At 33.0% G+C, this 16,778-nt stretch overlaps 1 protein-coding gene across 1 annotated transcript in view; it reads right to left on the minus strand.

Moving 5' to 3' along the window:
- The window catches only part of LOC115876720 (steroid receptor seven-up, isoforms B/C), a 62,840-nt gene extending 51,932 nt beyond the window's left edge, over positions 1-10,908 (minus strand). The window contains exons 1-2 of the mRNA XM_030892622.1: positions 10,483-10,908; positions 3,195-3,344 (exon numbers count right to left, since the gene is read on the minus strand). Of these exons, the coding sequence (XP_030748482.1) occupies positions 3,195-3,344; positions 10,483-10,777 (445 nt within the window). The 5' untranslated portion in view covers positions 10,778-10,908. The remainder of the gene's footprint in view (positions 1-3,194; positions 3,345-10,482) is intronic.
- Between the last annotated feature and the right edge of the window lie 5,870 nt (positions 10,909-16,778).

Below are 16,778 nucleotides of genomic sequence, written 5' to 3' on the forward strand. Positions count from 1 at the left end.
ATAGATGGAGCAGGTGCCTTTATGTAAAAATCCAGATTTTCAAAAAAATTCTTAATGTCACCGGTTATCCATAAACGCGTCTAAATTACCATCGCCGTGAATCACCCTTGATTTGATATCTAAATTATTTTCTTTTAAATTATTTCTTAATCGGATTAAACAAATAGATACATTTTGAATGCAGACTGTACAGCAGGGGATAAAAAATAACAAGGTATTTTCTTTGTGATTGTGAACAACTGATTTCCAGAAGATAAAAGATTTGACATATATACGACAACCAAGCTTAAGGCTTTGTAATAGAGCTTTGTATTAGACCTTGTAGTACTAAAGAAAATGAACTATTTCCATTCAAGAGGTATTTAATAATAAGTAATGAAGATGATGTTGCTTTAAAATTAGGTACAGATTAGACGCGAAACACATGAAAAACATTAGGAAGGAATGATTAAGGAAGCACTAGAAAAGTTAATGAAAAATAATAGAAACAGGAAAATTTATTACTGTTTTTATAAGGAATGGGGGAAAAACCATCGGACTTTTCTTGGCCATCATTTTTTATTATGCGTCGGTATCCATGCGGAAAAATGTATGCGTAATGGCCTCAAAATCCTGGAAAAAAGACCGGAAAAGGCTAAAAAGACAGCGGGCCAGTGTTATCCTCGATGCGTGTGTATACTGGAGCAATCTGAAAATATTCATACCCGGGCTTATGTAAGCGTTGCAAATAGTATATGTATATATAGGGCTCTGGCCGAAAAGAAGGGTCCATTCTCTTCCTTATGATTGATCGGTCTAATATACAAATAGTTGACCGTAAGGTCCAACAAAAGGGGCCCGTCAGGCCCTATACCGTCTACCTAAAAGATCGTTTACTACTTGCATATATTAACGTGCAAAGATTAATGGTCAGCCCATTCTCTCCGTACTTTCTCTGCGTATGTGTGAGTACGATATTGCTTATTTATATTTCTGCGTAGTTTTTTTGCGTGCTCACCACCAAGGAGTCGCTTATTATTTTTCACGCTCATTCGTTTTGCGATTATGTCGCTGTAAAATGCTCTTAACCAATTGCTCACTGCTGATTTATGTTTACGTTTCTTAGATTGTGTCAGTCCTGTAAATTTGTTGGATGATTTTTACTCAGAATTGTTTTTCTGATTAATGTAGATGACCCCATTGTTAATAACTATTTATTGTTTTGATATCCACACACATTTTAAATAGTTTTTCTTTACTCTTTTACGTTTCAGGAAAAAGACAAGAAAAAATAAAGGAAAACAATTTAAAATGTCTAAACGTAAGGTAAGTTACCTTATGAGATTATGAGATAATACCAAAACGCTTAAAATTTCTATATATGAAATATTTTATTTTATTTTCATGTTATGTGGTGTTTGATGTTACTTGGAAAATCATAGAAGTGATAGCCATACATTACTAACATCTATAGATGTAGAATGTAGAATGTTTAGGAGGGGAGTTAATCACCGCTACCTTACAGATCTATTGTGTTCCCTTTTCTTGAGTTATAACGAGTTATAACTCATCATACAGTCTCAGGGCTTTAACAAAAGCCAATATCTGAGACGGTTCTACAGAAGCCAGCTCTCGATCCTCGACATCAGCCGTACCAAAGTTCATGGCACAAACGGTCGTCATATCGGCGCATTCAGTGATAAGGTAATCTGGTATTTCCCCATTTTCCCCACAGAATCTGCATTCGCCGTTGTTTCTCAGATTCAGCCTACTGAGGTGTTCATTGAGGAGACATTGAGTGTATTATTAGAAAACCCCGTTATAACCCGAATATTGTTTTTACTTAAATCAAGGAAAACCTTTGATTTTTCTCGGTCGTAAGTTCTGAGGAACTTTTTCGAGCGTCTTAGACCGTTGGAGGACACCCATTCCAGGTTACGGATGGAGTATTCCAGGTTCTTAAGTTCCGCTTTCAGTTGGTTCCCGCTTGTAAAACAGAACGGTTCTGGTCCAGTTAGTGGAGTGTTCGCTCCTTTTCTAGCTAGATCGTTAGCTTTTTTCATTGCCTTCTATCCCTTGGTGAGCAGACACCCAAACTAGGAAGACTTTATTTTCTTTGCCTAATTTGTTGAGCTTTTCTAGGCATTCTTTGACCAACTTAGAATTGATGGTTACTGGTTGATCGCTTTTAGTGCTGCATGACTGTCGGATAAGATGGCCATTTCCTGTTTTCGATAGTTCCTTATCTAAGATAAATTGTACGCATCTTTCGATAGCGTAGTTCTGCCTGAAGAATGCTGGGGTAGGTGCCCCTTGATTCGGAGCATTTAGTTTTCAGCCCAAATACTCCTATCCCTGTCCCTGCTTTGGTTTTGGAAGGATCAGTACACCACGTCATGGTATGGTCTTTTACATGCTGAGCAAACGTTTCTTCCTTTCAATCCTTTTTGTTACTCAGTATAACATCTATAGATGCTTGAGCTATATATTTATTTATATTTTATTGGATGACTCTATTAAATCTCCTATTTTTCCGTTAGAGGCTATTGTGGCCTACCTATACTTTGTGGCTCGTGTCCCGTTAATGTTGTCAAATTTTATATGTCATCATATTGCTTCTGTAATACGAATTTGAAAATTAGATAAAATTAAATCGAATGCTTTGTCAATTTTGACGTTTTTAACTATCGAGTATCGTTCTCTTTTTAAAAACGTAGAATAATAAACTTTATCTAACGAACATCCATAAATCAAAAATAAAATTAATGGAAGATCATTATATAAAATATCAAGTATTAAACTGAGCGCTTGCATGTTGAAAATTTGAAACAAGATTTTTCTCTTTCGTTTGGTGATAACATGAAATCGAAATGATAACCTTCCGAGACCCTGCAAGATATAAGACACATAAAGTACGTCTTTATCATTCGATGGAAATAAATCTTTGGCGTATTAATTGTGAAAGCTCCAAGTCTGTGATAATATATTTAGGGAATTTTTTATAACTATAACGTCAGACAAATCGATATAATAAGCTAATCTAAATTTTATTTATCGTTGGTTATTTAATATTACTTAAAATTCCTGCACGATTTTAAATGCACCGCATAATAATAATATATAACATTCAATAACGCTATATTGGGCTCAATCTATTATTCTCCAACAGCGTTAATTAATAACGTTAATTAGTAATTAATTAAATGGTACAGTACCTTCCCTCCTCATGCCCATTTTTATGCATTTCCGTAAGCGACAGTATTGGCACTGGTTCCTATGGTGCTGGTCAATGGGACAGTTTCTGTTACCTCTGCATGAATACGTCAAATTTCGGCGAACGCTACGCTTAAAAAATGACTTGCAACCTGGAAAAGAAAAATGAGAAAAACCTTTACTAAAGAGAATGTCCAAAACAGGTTAAGGATTGGAGAAAAATGGGCCACTGAATAATACCATTAAAAACTCACAAAAACTAAGATTTTTTTTAGTTTTAAAAAATCTTAGCTAACATTTTTTTAAGGATAAATTCAAAATATCTTTTGTAAAAAAAGAGTGGGTAAAAAGGATGTAAAAAAGATTTACTACGCACCCCTAATAAAAAGATTAGAGACTATGAACGAGAGTTGCCAAAAGAATTATTAATCGAGGTTCCGTCATACGTGTCTCATCTTTATACTTTTATTGCCCAAAATGTTTTTTATAAAGGCTCATTTTTCTTCGATGGGTCTCTGGGGGGCTACTAGAACCTTAACCTTAAAAAGGGGGAAGTTCTAAGAACGAATAAAAAGATGGATGTTCTGAAAATAGGGAAAAATACAAATTAAATAGATTGTTCTTATAATAACTTTAATGGGAAAATGCGAGGAAAATGTGCCATAAAAGGCTCTTAAGTTTTCTGCGTCTATAATAATGATTATAGTGTTGAACAAGGACTAGCTTGACTCCATATTGCCTCTAATAATGTGTTGATATTTGATTTTATGTTAGTAAAAGAAAAAAATGTGAAATTGTTCAGTTCTATATCAAGATATTTAAATGAAAATATAGGATAATAATTATACCCTTTAGAATGTAAAGGCAGGTCAACATTTCTAAGATTATTATAGGAACTAGTAATTTATTCTAGATTCTATGCTATTATTTAATTAAAAAAATATGTTAACAATTATATCTATTTAAAGTAATCAACAGCATTTTCTTGTTTATTAACATAACAGAGATTAATATGCTTATACAGGGTGTTTCAATAAACATGTGCCATCTCTCGTGGGGAGATTCCTCACATGAAAATAAGATTCACTTTTCATATCTAATCGACATAGGTCCGATTAGTCTGCTTTGTTTCGTAGCTACAGGGGGTTAAATTCTTAGTCGTTCTCTCCCCATGGTCTTTATCTCCCCACGATGCTGGCTCATGTTTTTTGAAACACCCTGTATAGGCATCTGTAACTCTTAAAATAAGGAACTTGGGGATTTCGTTCCAGACCTAAACTTGAACGTTTTTTAGGAAAATAATTCTCTTGTACAGGGTGTCCCAAAAAAGTAATTTGATTTTTTGACTTTTTTTCCATTGAGAGAGAGCCATATGCCCAGACGAAAAATCAAAAAAGTATTTTTTTTTTAAATTCTATTGGTTTGATGGTAATTTTTTACTGGTAATTTACAATCTATTTTTAAAATTAATTCTCAAAATAAAATCGTTTAAAACACGAATAGTGAATAAAATGGAGTGCGAAAGCTTTGTTGATTTGACCTTTTCAACTTTAGTTAAATGGGAGTATAATGTGCCGTCTACTGGCACTTAGGGTTTGTGAGTTTTTTAGTAGCAATTTATAGCAAAATCTAAAATCGTTCGATTAGTTTTTTAATTAAAAAGTCGTAATTTAGACTTTCTCTTAGACAATAATTTGGTCATTGGGGTCTCAATACATGTAAGATATATTCAGATAGATCTATTGCTCATTTCATGTAAGTTTGCCGACAAATGGGCAGTATTCTAGACCAACATCACATAAAAAAAGTTTTGCATGTGAACATGCAATCTATATTGTCAGCAAATGGACAGTCTACATTTTTAGCAGGTGGACAGTATCTCTTTGAAAAAGTGAATGTACGAGGGTTATCTTTTAAATTTTGCATGCAGAAACAGAGTAGGCGTCTGTTAACATTTCTCTGCAAAATATAAAAGACAACCCTCGTATATCTTTTATCTGAAACTTTGATTTGCCAGAATATAGGCAGGCTCTATCTTTATTTAAATTTGAACTTTAATTAATTATTAATGTTTGAATGTACTTAGGGAAAAATAAACTGTCTGGGTCTTCTATAAATATGTCTGAATTAAAAATTTAAGCCGAAACTTTCTCTTGACTGAAGTATTTTTCTTTGATTTAAATAAAAACACGGTAGTAATCGTATACCAAAGAAATCGTATGATAGTAAGAAACCTTTCCTTTCCTTTGGATTAGGAATGAGTTTTAAAAGTCTAGAGGAATTCGTGTCAAATGTGTGGATTTTGTAGGTCTTCCCGAGTATTGCCACTTGATATTAATAAAATCAAGCCATCGTCCTTAGGGAAAATAAAAAAACAGACCCTGAAAATAAACAAATTCCAAAGTCGTTAGCGTTTTAAACAGATTTTTTTACGGTCTAGTAACGTCGTAGTAACCACTTGGCCGGACAAATGCACAAGCTGAAAAAAGTTTGCAAGGTCCAGGCAGTACCAACAAAAGAAAGGGATAGCACTCAACCTTAACTAATTCATAACCCTTACAAAATCAAAATACACTCTTTGCCGCCGTGTTTACTCCACGGAACGTTTTAATAATTATCATTAACAAATGATTGTTTTTTTATTTTTTAGTTTATCATTTTTAAGGGTTTTTTTCTCTTCATTTCAATAGAAATAATTTAATTCGTTCTCGTCATGTCATTTATTTTTTTAATTTATAAGCTAGGGTATATTTTTCGTGTAGGTATAATATTTGGCTATTGGTAAATTTGATTCTTTTTAGTTATTTCAATAAAAACAATTATAATGAAAAATTAAATATTAATTATCAGTAGATAAAATTAATTGAGATTTCTAGAACTAGAAGAAAAAATATAATAATATTCAACGAAAATTATAGAAAAGTAAAAGAAAATAAAATACTGAGTACAGAAATCTTGGCTACCTATTAAAAGAAATTAATTTTCTATCCTTATAAGAAAAAAATCACTGAGTGATTAGTCACTATGGAAACACTATATAAATTGATTTAAATAAGAACAGAGTTCAAATGAATAAATATTACTATGATAATAGCGAAAGAAAGATACAGGATGTCCCAGATAAGTGCAAGTATTTTAACTGGTAGTATATTTCGACCCCAGAAACACGCCTATGAGGTTTTTTAAGAAAAAATTGTTAAAAATGTTATATTTTTCTTGACATTTTCCGGAAAATATTGAAAAACTTTTGAGTGCCGCTTGTTCAGTTTCCGGAAAACTGTTTATAGTGCTTCGAGAGAATGCAATGTTGCCACCTCCTACGTTATCCACATTCTGTATTTTTATAAGTTATAATTTTTTAAGTAAAAAAACTATTTTCCAAAAAGTTTTTTACTAATAAAATAATCAAAAAAGATAATTTTCTTATTCCATACGAGCATTTGTAAGAAATTTATCTTGTTCTTTCTCTACCTGTACGTAAACAAATTTAATAGCCCTTATTTCCTTGGCTGTACTACACTGAGCGCATTGCGATCCCACGCAAAAAAATCTGTTTAAGCCTTTACTCTCATTGTTTGTGGGTACTTAATAACTAAAGCAACACCTGCCTTGGACTTCCACACGTAGAAAATTTGAACAATGAACCGGCTCTTGCGGCAGTTGGCCGATTGAAATTTTTCCGTAATTTTGTTTTGTTGTGTCCCGCACGTAAAACATATTTGACAGGACGCTTTGACAATATACGAATTGTTTTTCAGATTTATATAATTGTCCGTTGTCCGACCGAGCGTAAACACGTTAAAAATTACGCAGGGGATAACAATCGGTGAATGTTACGCTTGGCAGATAACACGTCTTGGTTTGTAGCGTAGGCAGTGGGATTTTTGTAGTGCCCTAAGCCAAATCCTGACCTGCGTCTATATTCCGCGGACGGGTACACCGTCCATCAATTAAACCACGGTTAAATTTAACCAGAAGATATCTATTTTTAGTTTATTTATAACATTTAATCCCATATTGTCCTGTTTTTCATTTAGGTTTCAAATTGTATTAAAATTAATTTAAATTTTTTGAAGAATATTGGTCATATGAAACAAATTATTAACATCAAATATTTATTGTCTGAGAGAACAAATTATTTAATTAAGAAGAACTCAATAATAATTTGTTTTTCAATAATAATACAATTTTTAGAGGCAATAATAACGTTAGAATATAGTAAGGTGCTTACTTACTGAGACCTTAGAAACATAGTAAACTAAACATAGTCATAAAATTATGAAAATTTCAGCATTTGTAGGATATTTTGTATAGATTCAGAATATACAGGGTGTTCCAGAAATAAGTGCAAGTATTTTAAGGGCTTGTAGATGTCGATAAAAGAAACATATTTTCTCTTTAGCGTTTTTCAAATAAGTCCAAAATAACGGAGTTATTTTACTTTGAAAAATTTCCAAAAAAATATTTTTTTTCTAAAATTTTGAGAACCACTGGAACTTTTCTGGATTTTCTTTCTTCTAAATTTAATCTAATACCTATGTTGCCATATTATCAAGAAATTATGTTTTTAACTAAAAACTGAAAAAAATTTCCAAAAATTTCGAATTAAAAAAAATTTCGCTTTAAGCGTGTTCTGGGGTTGAACTATACTACCAGTTAAAATTCTTGCACTTATTTCTGGGACACCCTGTATGTACCTTTGACGGCTTAGATAGCTCGGTATTGTAATAAAATAAATTATTTGGACTCATATTTTGAGTTATTTTTGATGAAGGTTAAAACTTCCCTAGTAACTGTTCTCGTAAGACTACAATGGAAAAAATGGAAAAAATATTTTCTTATTCTATGCCTTTTAATTAGTAAATATAACAACAGTTTTAGCAAAAGTATGGTAAAATGTCGAAAAAATGCTCATTTTTGACTATTTTTTTTGCACATTTTTAAAGGTCTGAGAAGAAGAGTAAACATAGTCATAAAATTATGAAAATTTCAGTATTTATAGGAAATTTTATTACCTTTGAAGGCTTAGGTGCCTTGAATTTGTGAGAAAATTAATTTTTTGGACCCTTGTTTTTCAGCTATTTTTGATGAAGGTTAAAACGTCCCCTACGTCCTCTACGTATGGAAAAAAGTCGATAAAATGCCCATTTTTTGGCGTTTTGTGTAATACCTTAGAAACCTAGTAAGCATAGTCATAAAATTTTGAAAAAATCTCTGTAGGAAACTTTATGTAGATTTTGAATATTATTCATACCTATCTATTAAATTATAAAGACTCAAATGGACTCTTTTTTTTCAGAAAATTGATTTTCCCTATAGCACTTTTATCAAAATCGGCCACGACCAAATCACAAATTTTCTAGCATTTTTGATTTTGATATACCTATTTGGTCGAAATAGTAAAGACAATGCTTGGACTAAACGTTCTCTTCTGGTTCTAAAAACAATTATATATTGAAATTTATTGAAGAAAACATTTCTTAGGTGATAAATGATTAAGTATAAAAAAAACTTCAAAAAGAAAACTTCTCTCTTTTCTATTCATTATGTCTATTGTTTATTTCTCTCGAAGGAATACGGATGAGCCTGTCTAAGACTGTCTTGGCAACATCTTGTTCGACCAGTCAATTTGTCAAAGGCTTTCTTTTCGTCAATTTTCACTAAAACAACCATAAAGTGTGCCGACGAATGCGTAGATAATTTGCAGGTTTACACTCTGCCATATGTAGCCAGCGAAAGGTTAAAGAGTCTTATTGTGTAAGCTGGCGCTACAATTAATGAAAGGGTCAGAGATGTCCCTGGGGTCAAAAAATGTGTGTATAACTACACATAAAGCTGTGCAGGTCGAGATATTTGATCTCTGCCATTGCTGGTGACTTTTCACTAATTGTTTTCTCCGACCTACCACAATATTTCGATCTTGATTGGTTTGGGTTTTTGTGGTTGTTATGTTTTAGTGACCTTTTTAGGTTGGGGTTAGTCTGCTCTTTTTTTTCTCGAGCGGTATATCAATTGTTTTATACGAGGGTACACTGAAAATAACATCTAAGGAAAAGTTGTATTTATAACCAGTAAAATATATCTCTTTGATTTTGCTGCTCAATTAGAGTTTTTGTGATCATTATTTGTGCTTGATGATATGCAGAGTTAATTTTTTTATTCGGGAGGGGTAATTTTAGTGGATTAATTTTTCTTACAGTTTTATTGTTCTTCAGAAGATAATCAATATTTGGTCTCTTTTTTGAATCCGACTGATTTTTGTTCATTTATTCTCTGTTTTTCGCTAATTATTTGATTTTTAGTTTTTTTTTCGGGCTATTTTGAAATGAAGCAGGTTTTATGTTTTAGATAAAAATGCATTACTACTTAGTTAATATGTATGTATGTATGTATGTATGTATTTACTACTTTGCATATTGGTGGAGATATTTCAATAATTTTTGAAGTCATTCAGAAAGAAGACGCTGGGAGATGTTTTATCATTAGATAATAGTACGCTGGTAACCGGATTAACTCCGTTTTTTCTATCGATCGTAGTTTGAGATTTTTTTAGAAGTTTCCTGAATGTTTTTTTTTAACTTGGAGACTTTGGTTAAGATAGTGAGTTGACAAGTTGAAAGGAAAAAGATACTTTAAGAAAGTACAATACTTCGCAATGATTTTTCAGTAATTTTTAGATGTTGTTTTTTACATGAGTTTGATGAGACAATGGACAGTGGGTTAAAATAAGAGAATACTTGAAATATTGTGAGCTTTAAGAGAAGATATATTTTAATAATTTCTGGATAGATCTTTATTTTTTGTAATTAGGAGATAATAGAGGATAGAGTAAATAGGATAATTTTGTGTGAATGGTGATTTTGATAGATATCTACATACCTACGCTGAGATTGTTTAGTAGGTATTTTGTGGATGTTTTAAATGGTTTTAGCTCCACTGGCTATAATGGGATGATTATTAAGAGGAATTTAGGGTGATTGGTGGTCGTGACTACGTATCTTCGCAAGTAAATTGGTCATTTTTTAAATACCTAAGGAGATTGATGAGGCAATGGACGATGGGTTAAAAGATGAGAAAATAGGAGAATAATTGAAATATTGTGAGCTTTAACAGAAGATATATTTTAATAATTTCGGGGTAAATCATTATTTTTTGTGTGTGAATGATGATGACAAGAGACTTTTCAGTAGGTAGGTATTTTGTGGATGTTTTTTAATGGTTTTACCTCCTCTGGCTAGACAATGGCATGATGACTGAGAGGAGTTTAGGGTGATTGGTGGTCGTGATTACCTTCACAGGTGAATTGTCCGTAGTGCTTCCCCGAGCTCTTGTCTCCGCACACCACGCACTCGATGTTCTGACTCTTGTCTTGGCTGCCGGTGCTATTCTGCGAGGGCGTCTGGCGGCTGAGGAGGGCCAGGTCCGAGGCAGGACCGTCGGCCAAGGGCCCCACAGCCTGCACCGCGTTCGGCGGCTGGACCGCGGCCACCGGCGGCAGCGGGTTCAGCGAATTGAGCCCTGCGCTCGTCAGCACGGGGTTCACCAGGGGAGACTCGCGCCACGAGTTCACCACCATCGACGCCATGGGCACTAGACCACCATCACAGATCGGCCTTTCGCACTTTCGGAATCGCTCTCGTGCTCGCGCTCGGCGTGTGAGGTGATAGGTCGACCCCGCGACACTCTCTAGCCTCTACTGGTGACCTTTCGCTCTGCCCGACACCGACTTGGCCTGGGCGGACCGGGGAGGTCCTTAGTTCGAGCCGGGTCACGATAGGCCACGGGGCGTTCCCGGGCCTGGGTGGGGGGCTCGGCAACGCCGCGCGACTTAACCGCGATCCAGGTCTGGACCGACCCCAAGCGCCATCCACCTACGACTTGCCCTCAAGATTCATCCCTTACGCCCGTCTGGCCATACAACAAAATTTATCAACTCTTTCTTACCTTTGTCTTGTTCTTAACTTTCGACGAGACGCCACAGAAGCTACAAGGGCTTATTGTGGCTATTATCATATACTATAGTTCATACATTTATTAACCCCTTTTTGTCTTTCTTTAAACATGTTCTTGGTGCCAAACCAACCACTAGTCCTAACAGTATATAACATACATTTGTTATATCTCATAGTACAAGATCCTTACTCCATACATTTTCATCACACATCTCTTCACTGTAAAATCTTGCCTTTTGCTTAATGTCACCCACCACTCTTTAGACAGCTATGTGCCAAATACCTCTTACTATACTTTAATATATATTACAGTTTTTTTAGCTTCTTCTGTTTACCTTCTTTTACGAAATCAACTTGATCCATAACTTTTGAGAACCACTTGTCTCGTCATGAACACTACCTATTGAGTTGACATAGCAAATCATTTTAATTTAAAGAAAAATGAAGAAACAGTATGGCGAAAATACAGAATTCAAAAGCATTTTATTGGAAATTATACTGTTTTCTCACATATGCGAGTTGGTAATTTTAGAAGTGTGGTCTGGATTTTAACGTGTAAGACACTGATCCAGGCAGCTTAATGGAAAATTTAGAATGTATTAAAAAGAGATAAAAGTTCGGTTGGTACATTTCTTCTATGCGGTATTGCCGGATTTTGCATCAAAAGTTCAAACCGCACAAGTAGACGTTTATGGAAAATGTTGCATCTAGGTTTGGAACCTTATTTTTCACAATTAGTTACTCATCTTACTATGAATGTAATAGATTATATTTAGCTTAGATATATTATCTTTTTTCAATAGTATACATGAAAGTTTTTAAAATAGTTTTTTTTTCTACTCAAATTTTTCTACAAAAGTAAAAACCGACAACTCTGTATGCCACTTTTGATTTTGTCTCTCTGTCTGTCAACCTGTCATTTATATTATTCTCTGTCTTACACGTTAAAATTCAGACTACACTTCTAAAATGACCAAATCGGTATATATTTATTGTCTTATCAATGTGGGCATTCTTTTATGCATAATTTATCAGGGTGTGACTGCTGTTTTACTGTTTAATGTTTAAAGTTGTTTTATATAGTTTTACAGTCACAGCCTTGCATAAAATATAATTTAAATAGCCTAATTTGTTTATCTGATTAATTGTATATAGATAATTGGTTAATAATAAATAATTATGTTTAATTTAATAATATTAGTTAAGTAGTAATTTGATGACTTTTCAATGACATTTTTGCTTCTATAGTTAATAATAATAAAAGTGTTGAAAACACTGGAATTAAAATATATTGGTACCTAACCAGAAATTGTTTAAAATAAAGTTAAACATTAAAATATAAATATATTATTTAATATTTCCTATATTCTTGTTTCTTCGTTGTCTATCATAAGTGATAATGATTACGAATTTTTGACTATTATTTATGTTTTCTGTGAAATCTGAAAATTGAATTTTCAAAATAACCCTGAGTTCGGCTCTGGAGAACACGGAGAGTAAGACCCCGAAACAGACAAATCGAGTGTGAAGAACTGCTAACCGTACTGGCTGATTCGTCAACACGTGCTTTAGCAGGATCGTCGCTATGCTTTCGCAGGAACGTCGTCTTGCATCAGTCGTAGTTTTTCGATTGCAGCAGAATATAGCAATGGTTCTATCACTTTTCAAGCGGCACTCGCTTCACTCGAGCGCATTTTATGCACTAGTTGACATTCTAAGACCTTTTATTTTGTTGTTATGTGTCAAAGTGAGGATGATTTCTGGTTTCTAGGATTGGTTTATGCCGTTAAGAGTTCATTTGATGCGTCATTTTCTATATGTTCAATTCTGGATTTTTTTAAAGTTGATCAGCGTGACGAAGTGATTCTTGTGATGCAGTTGTGATAGTTTATTGTACTGCAGTATGTTGGGTCTTAACAATCCCTGATATATGTATTTAACAGAGTGTATTTTATATTCTCTAATCTAAATGTAGATATTTGATTTTGTTTGAAAATGTGTTAAAGTGTTCATAGTTCTCGGGGTTTCTAAAATTTATCTAATTTCTTATGTCTGCTACTATAGTTGATTAAGAAATTTTTATTTTTCAAAAATAAATAGATGTATTGCTGTTTTCCTATATCTATTTATTATTTTTTACTATATAGGTTTTTGAAAGTTTATTTTCTGATTTCTAGAGATACCTTCTTTTCATATTTTTTGATCTTATATTTTATTTATTTACAAGTTATATTTTTTATTATAATTTTATCCTACATAGTTCTTCTTTTTGAGCTAATCATAATTTAAAAAAAAATATGAAATAAAAAATATTTTTTTTCTTTTTACGAATAATCTAATTATGATATTTAATTAAATTAATATTAAATAAATAAAATAGAGACCAGTATCTCCGTTGTATTTTAAATGGATATAAATCCCAAATACATTTTATTTCATCGCTTTGTAAGATAGGGAGAGGCGAATAATCTGAAAATACGTCACAGGTGAACAGAGATAACGAACGATGTCCAATTTTAAGGGGTTTCTGGCTCCCTTTAACCCTTGGCCGGGCTCTTCCTTACTGTCTGCTAATGTTCAGTGTTATTGGCCACCAGATTACACAGTTTAACTTATTATTCTACATGTTACCCGGGCGCTGAATTCTAATAGCCTTATTTGCCGGTAATTGTAAAGCCAAAAAGTCATCTATTATATCTCTGGCCGCAGGAAATAAGCAGTTGAGTTTAAAATCGCAAATTTTAAGGTCAAAAAAGGAAAGAAAATAAATTAAACCTTATTCCTTTTGTCTTATTAATTCCTTTTTTATATACATTATAACATACGATGAAAACATTAATTCATGTACTTTATACTAGGTTAAACCTCAAGGTTAAGGTTTTACTGACAAAGCGGCTTATGATGATTTGAAATTCTTCACACGCACAATAAATGCTCAGTTATTATTACGCGTATTTTATATTATTGCTCTTATTATTGCAAAACGACAAAATAGCTGATAATGTATGTATGCTGGTAAACAAAAACAATGGCTCATTGAATTTAAATATACCAGAATTGCGATATATTCTGAGAATGGAGTAAGCTTCCATGATAAACGACAGATAAATTATTACATCTTAATAATAACGATGAAAAATAAAACTCGTTATATTTAAAGGAATTTTTATTCGTTGTAAATTGTAAAAATGTTTTACACCTACAGTAAGTTTTATACATTACTGTTCTTATAAGACTTCAATGGCCTATATTTTCTTATTACTTTATTAATTAATTAATTAATTTCTTCCAACCAACCTTTATTTTTGGTCTATTTTTGATGGTGGTTAAAACTTAAAACGTCAAACGTCCCTTACATCCATTACTGTTTTCGTAAGACTACAGTGGCCTATATTTGCTTATTCTACACCTTTTAATTAGTGAATAACAGCAGTTTTAATAAAATCTGCGACATGAAGAAAATCGCCAATTTTCATGACTATATACATATGGAAAAAAGTCGAAAAAATGCCCATTTTTGGCTAATTTTTATACATTTTTAAAGGCCTTAGAAACATAGTAAACATAGTCAAAAAGTTATGAAAATTTCAACATTTGTAGGAAATTTTCTGTAGATTCACAATCTATACACCTTTGAAGGCTTACATAGCTTGACTTTGAGAGAAAATAAGTTTTTTTTGACCCTTGTTTTTCAACTCTTTTTGATGAAGTTGCGACCAGAAGACTGCACGGAAATATTATTATTTTCTGCCGCTTGTTGCCGGTTTTCTTCCAAATTAATAATTTTTCAGATGAAATCCCTCAAATTCAAGGCACAATATTTTATTTTCTATAAGATATAATGTTTTAGTGTAGTTTATCACACATGCAGAAAATCCAAAGAAATAGTATACAGACTGGATCAAAGGTAAACTTAAATCTAATCCCTTTTTTTTTATCAAGGGTCGATTTTAGTAAAAACTCAAAACATTTTTATATGACATACCTACTCTATTTATGGTTGGTATGATACCTGTTATTATACCTTTGAGTTTCGATGTTTAAAAAATAAAAAAAATAATATTTAAAGTTTTTCTACAACCACTTGTTTTTTTATTAAATTAGTTTTTTTTAGTTGTATTGTAGTCATGTACAAGGAGGACAACTGTATTTTAAATATGATATTTAATTTAACGTTTTTCAAACAGGGTTTATTAGACTATATTTCTACTAGGTATATTATTTTGAAAAAAAAAAATTAAGACAGTAACTTAAACATTCATAAAAATAGAAGTAATTACTGTTGTAGATTCTTCGTTATATTGTAAACATTGAAATAACTGGAAGCTAAACTTTCTAACTGCTTAATTTAGAGTCAGTGTCTGACGATCTTTTACGATGGCCCTGATATGTTTACTTCTAAAGTCGATAAGGGCGCCATATCAGTAGAAAAAAAACAGAATATCTCCCTTTTTTCGGTCGCGCGTACACAATGCTTTTTGTTTGTTGTGAATAGCAACTTCGCTTTTAGTTAACTCGGATATTTTAACATTTCTGAAACAATATTTTCTAATTGGTAAAACGTAAAAAATCGTTAGATTTGACAACTCTGTTGAAACTGGTCGTTCATCTGGCCGCAGCTAAAAACGCAATACATCCGGCCAGCCGACTCGACGGCCAGGTCGTTGCGACCTGGTCGTCAGTGAGTTCGAGCCCTTAGAAACGTAATCATAAAATTATGAAAATTTTATATGGATTCAGAATATATACACCGTTAAAGGTTTAGGCACTTTGGCTTTGTAAGAAAATTAATTTTTTGGGCCCTTGCCCTTTTTTTTTGATGAAGGTTAAAACGTCCGGCGTCCCCTAGATCAAGTATCGCGTTGGCAGTAGTTATATAAGTCTATAAAAATGGATAAAAACACTTGACGGTATAATTTTATTAATCTCCAACAAATAAAAGGGAGAAAGATTATAAATTAGACAGGGTAGAAAATTTAATAGTAAAAATATCAAGTTACCGAAACCGTTAATAGTAATCGATACAGTTCAAACGACCGAACTATGCTTTAGACACGGTTAATTGGGAGCCGAACCTACCGTCCCCGTCAAACAATAATGTTTCGAGCTTTGCATATGCACGGACGTCTACATAAATCCTAAGTAACGTATTGAGAAATTTGGTAAAGGACAGAGGAGCACCGGCCGCGGCCGGACACATGATACATTCGACCGTGGGAACGGTGCCCTGGCCCTTTGCATACCGGTCACCTATCCTCGCCCTGACCTATCGTAGGCATTTAGTGCCGGTCATGTCCAGTGCACACACCCGGGCATTGTTGCTAACCAAATCCTTTATTCCAGGCCATTCGAGACTTTATACCAATTAACGATTTTTTTTTTCTTTATCTGGGGTACATTTTATTATTAATCATTACTAGTTGAAGCCTGGCGCATCCGCCACATCAGAAAAAAAAAATCTTTTTATTTTTTAATTAAATGAAAAACAAAAAATCCGGCGACGACAGTTTTTAGAAGAGCCAATTAGCTATCTTTTAATAAAAAAAGCAACTTTCTAGAGCAAGTGGTTACTTCAATAGAGACGACACAGATAAACATTAGCATTTTATATATATATATAGATTTATCAAATTC

The sequence above is a fragment of the Sitophilus oryzae genome, unplaced genomic scaffold, assembly GCF_002938485.1.
Source record: "Sitophilus oryzae breed Bouriz unplaced genomic scaffold, Soryzae_2.0 scaffold_1440_pilon_pilon, whole genome shotgun sequence".
Lineage (NCBI taxonomy): Eukaryota > Metazoa > Arthropoda > Insecta > Coleoptera > Curculionidae > Sitophilus > Sitophilus oryzae.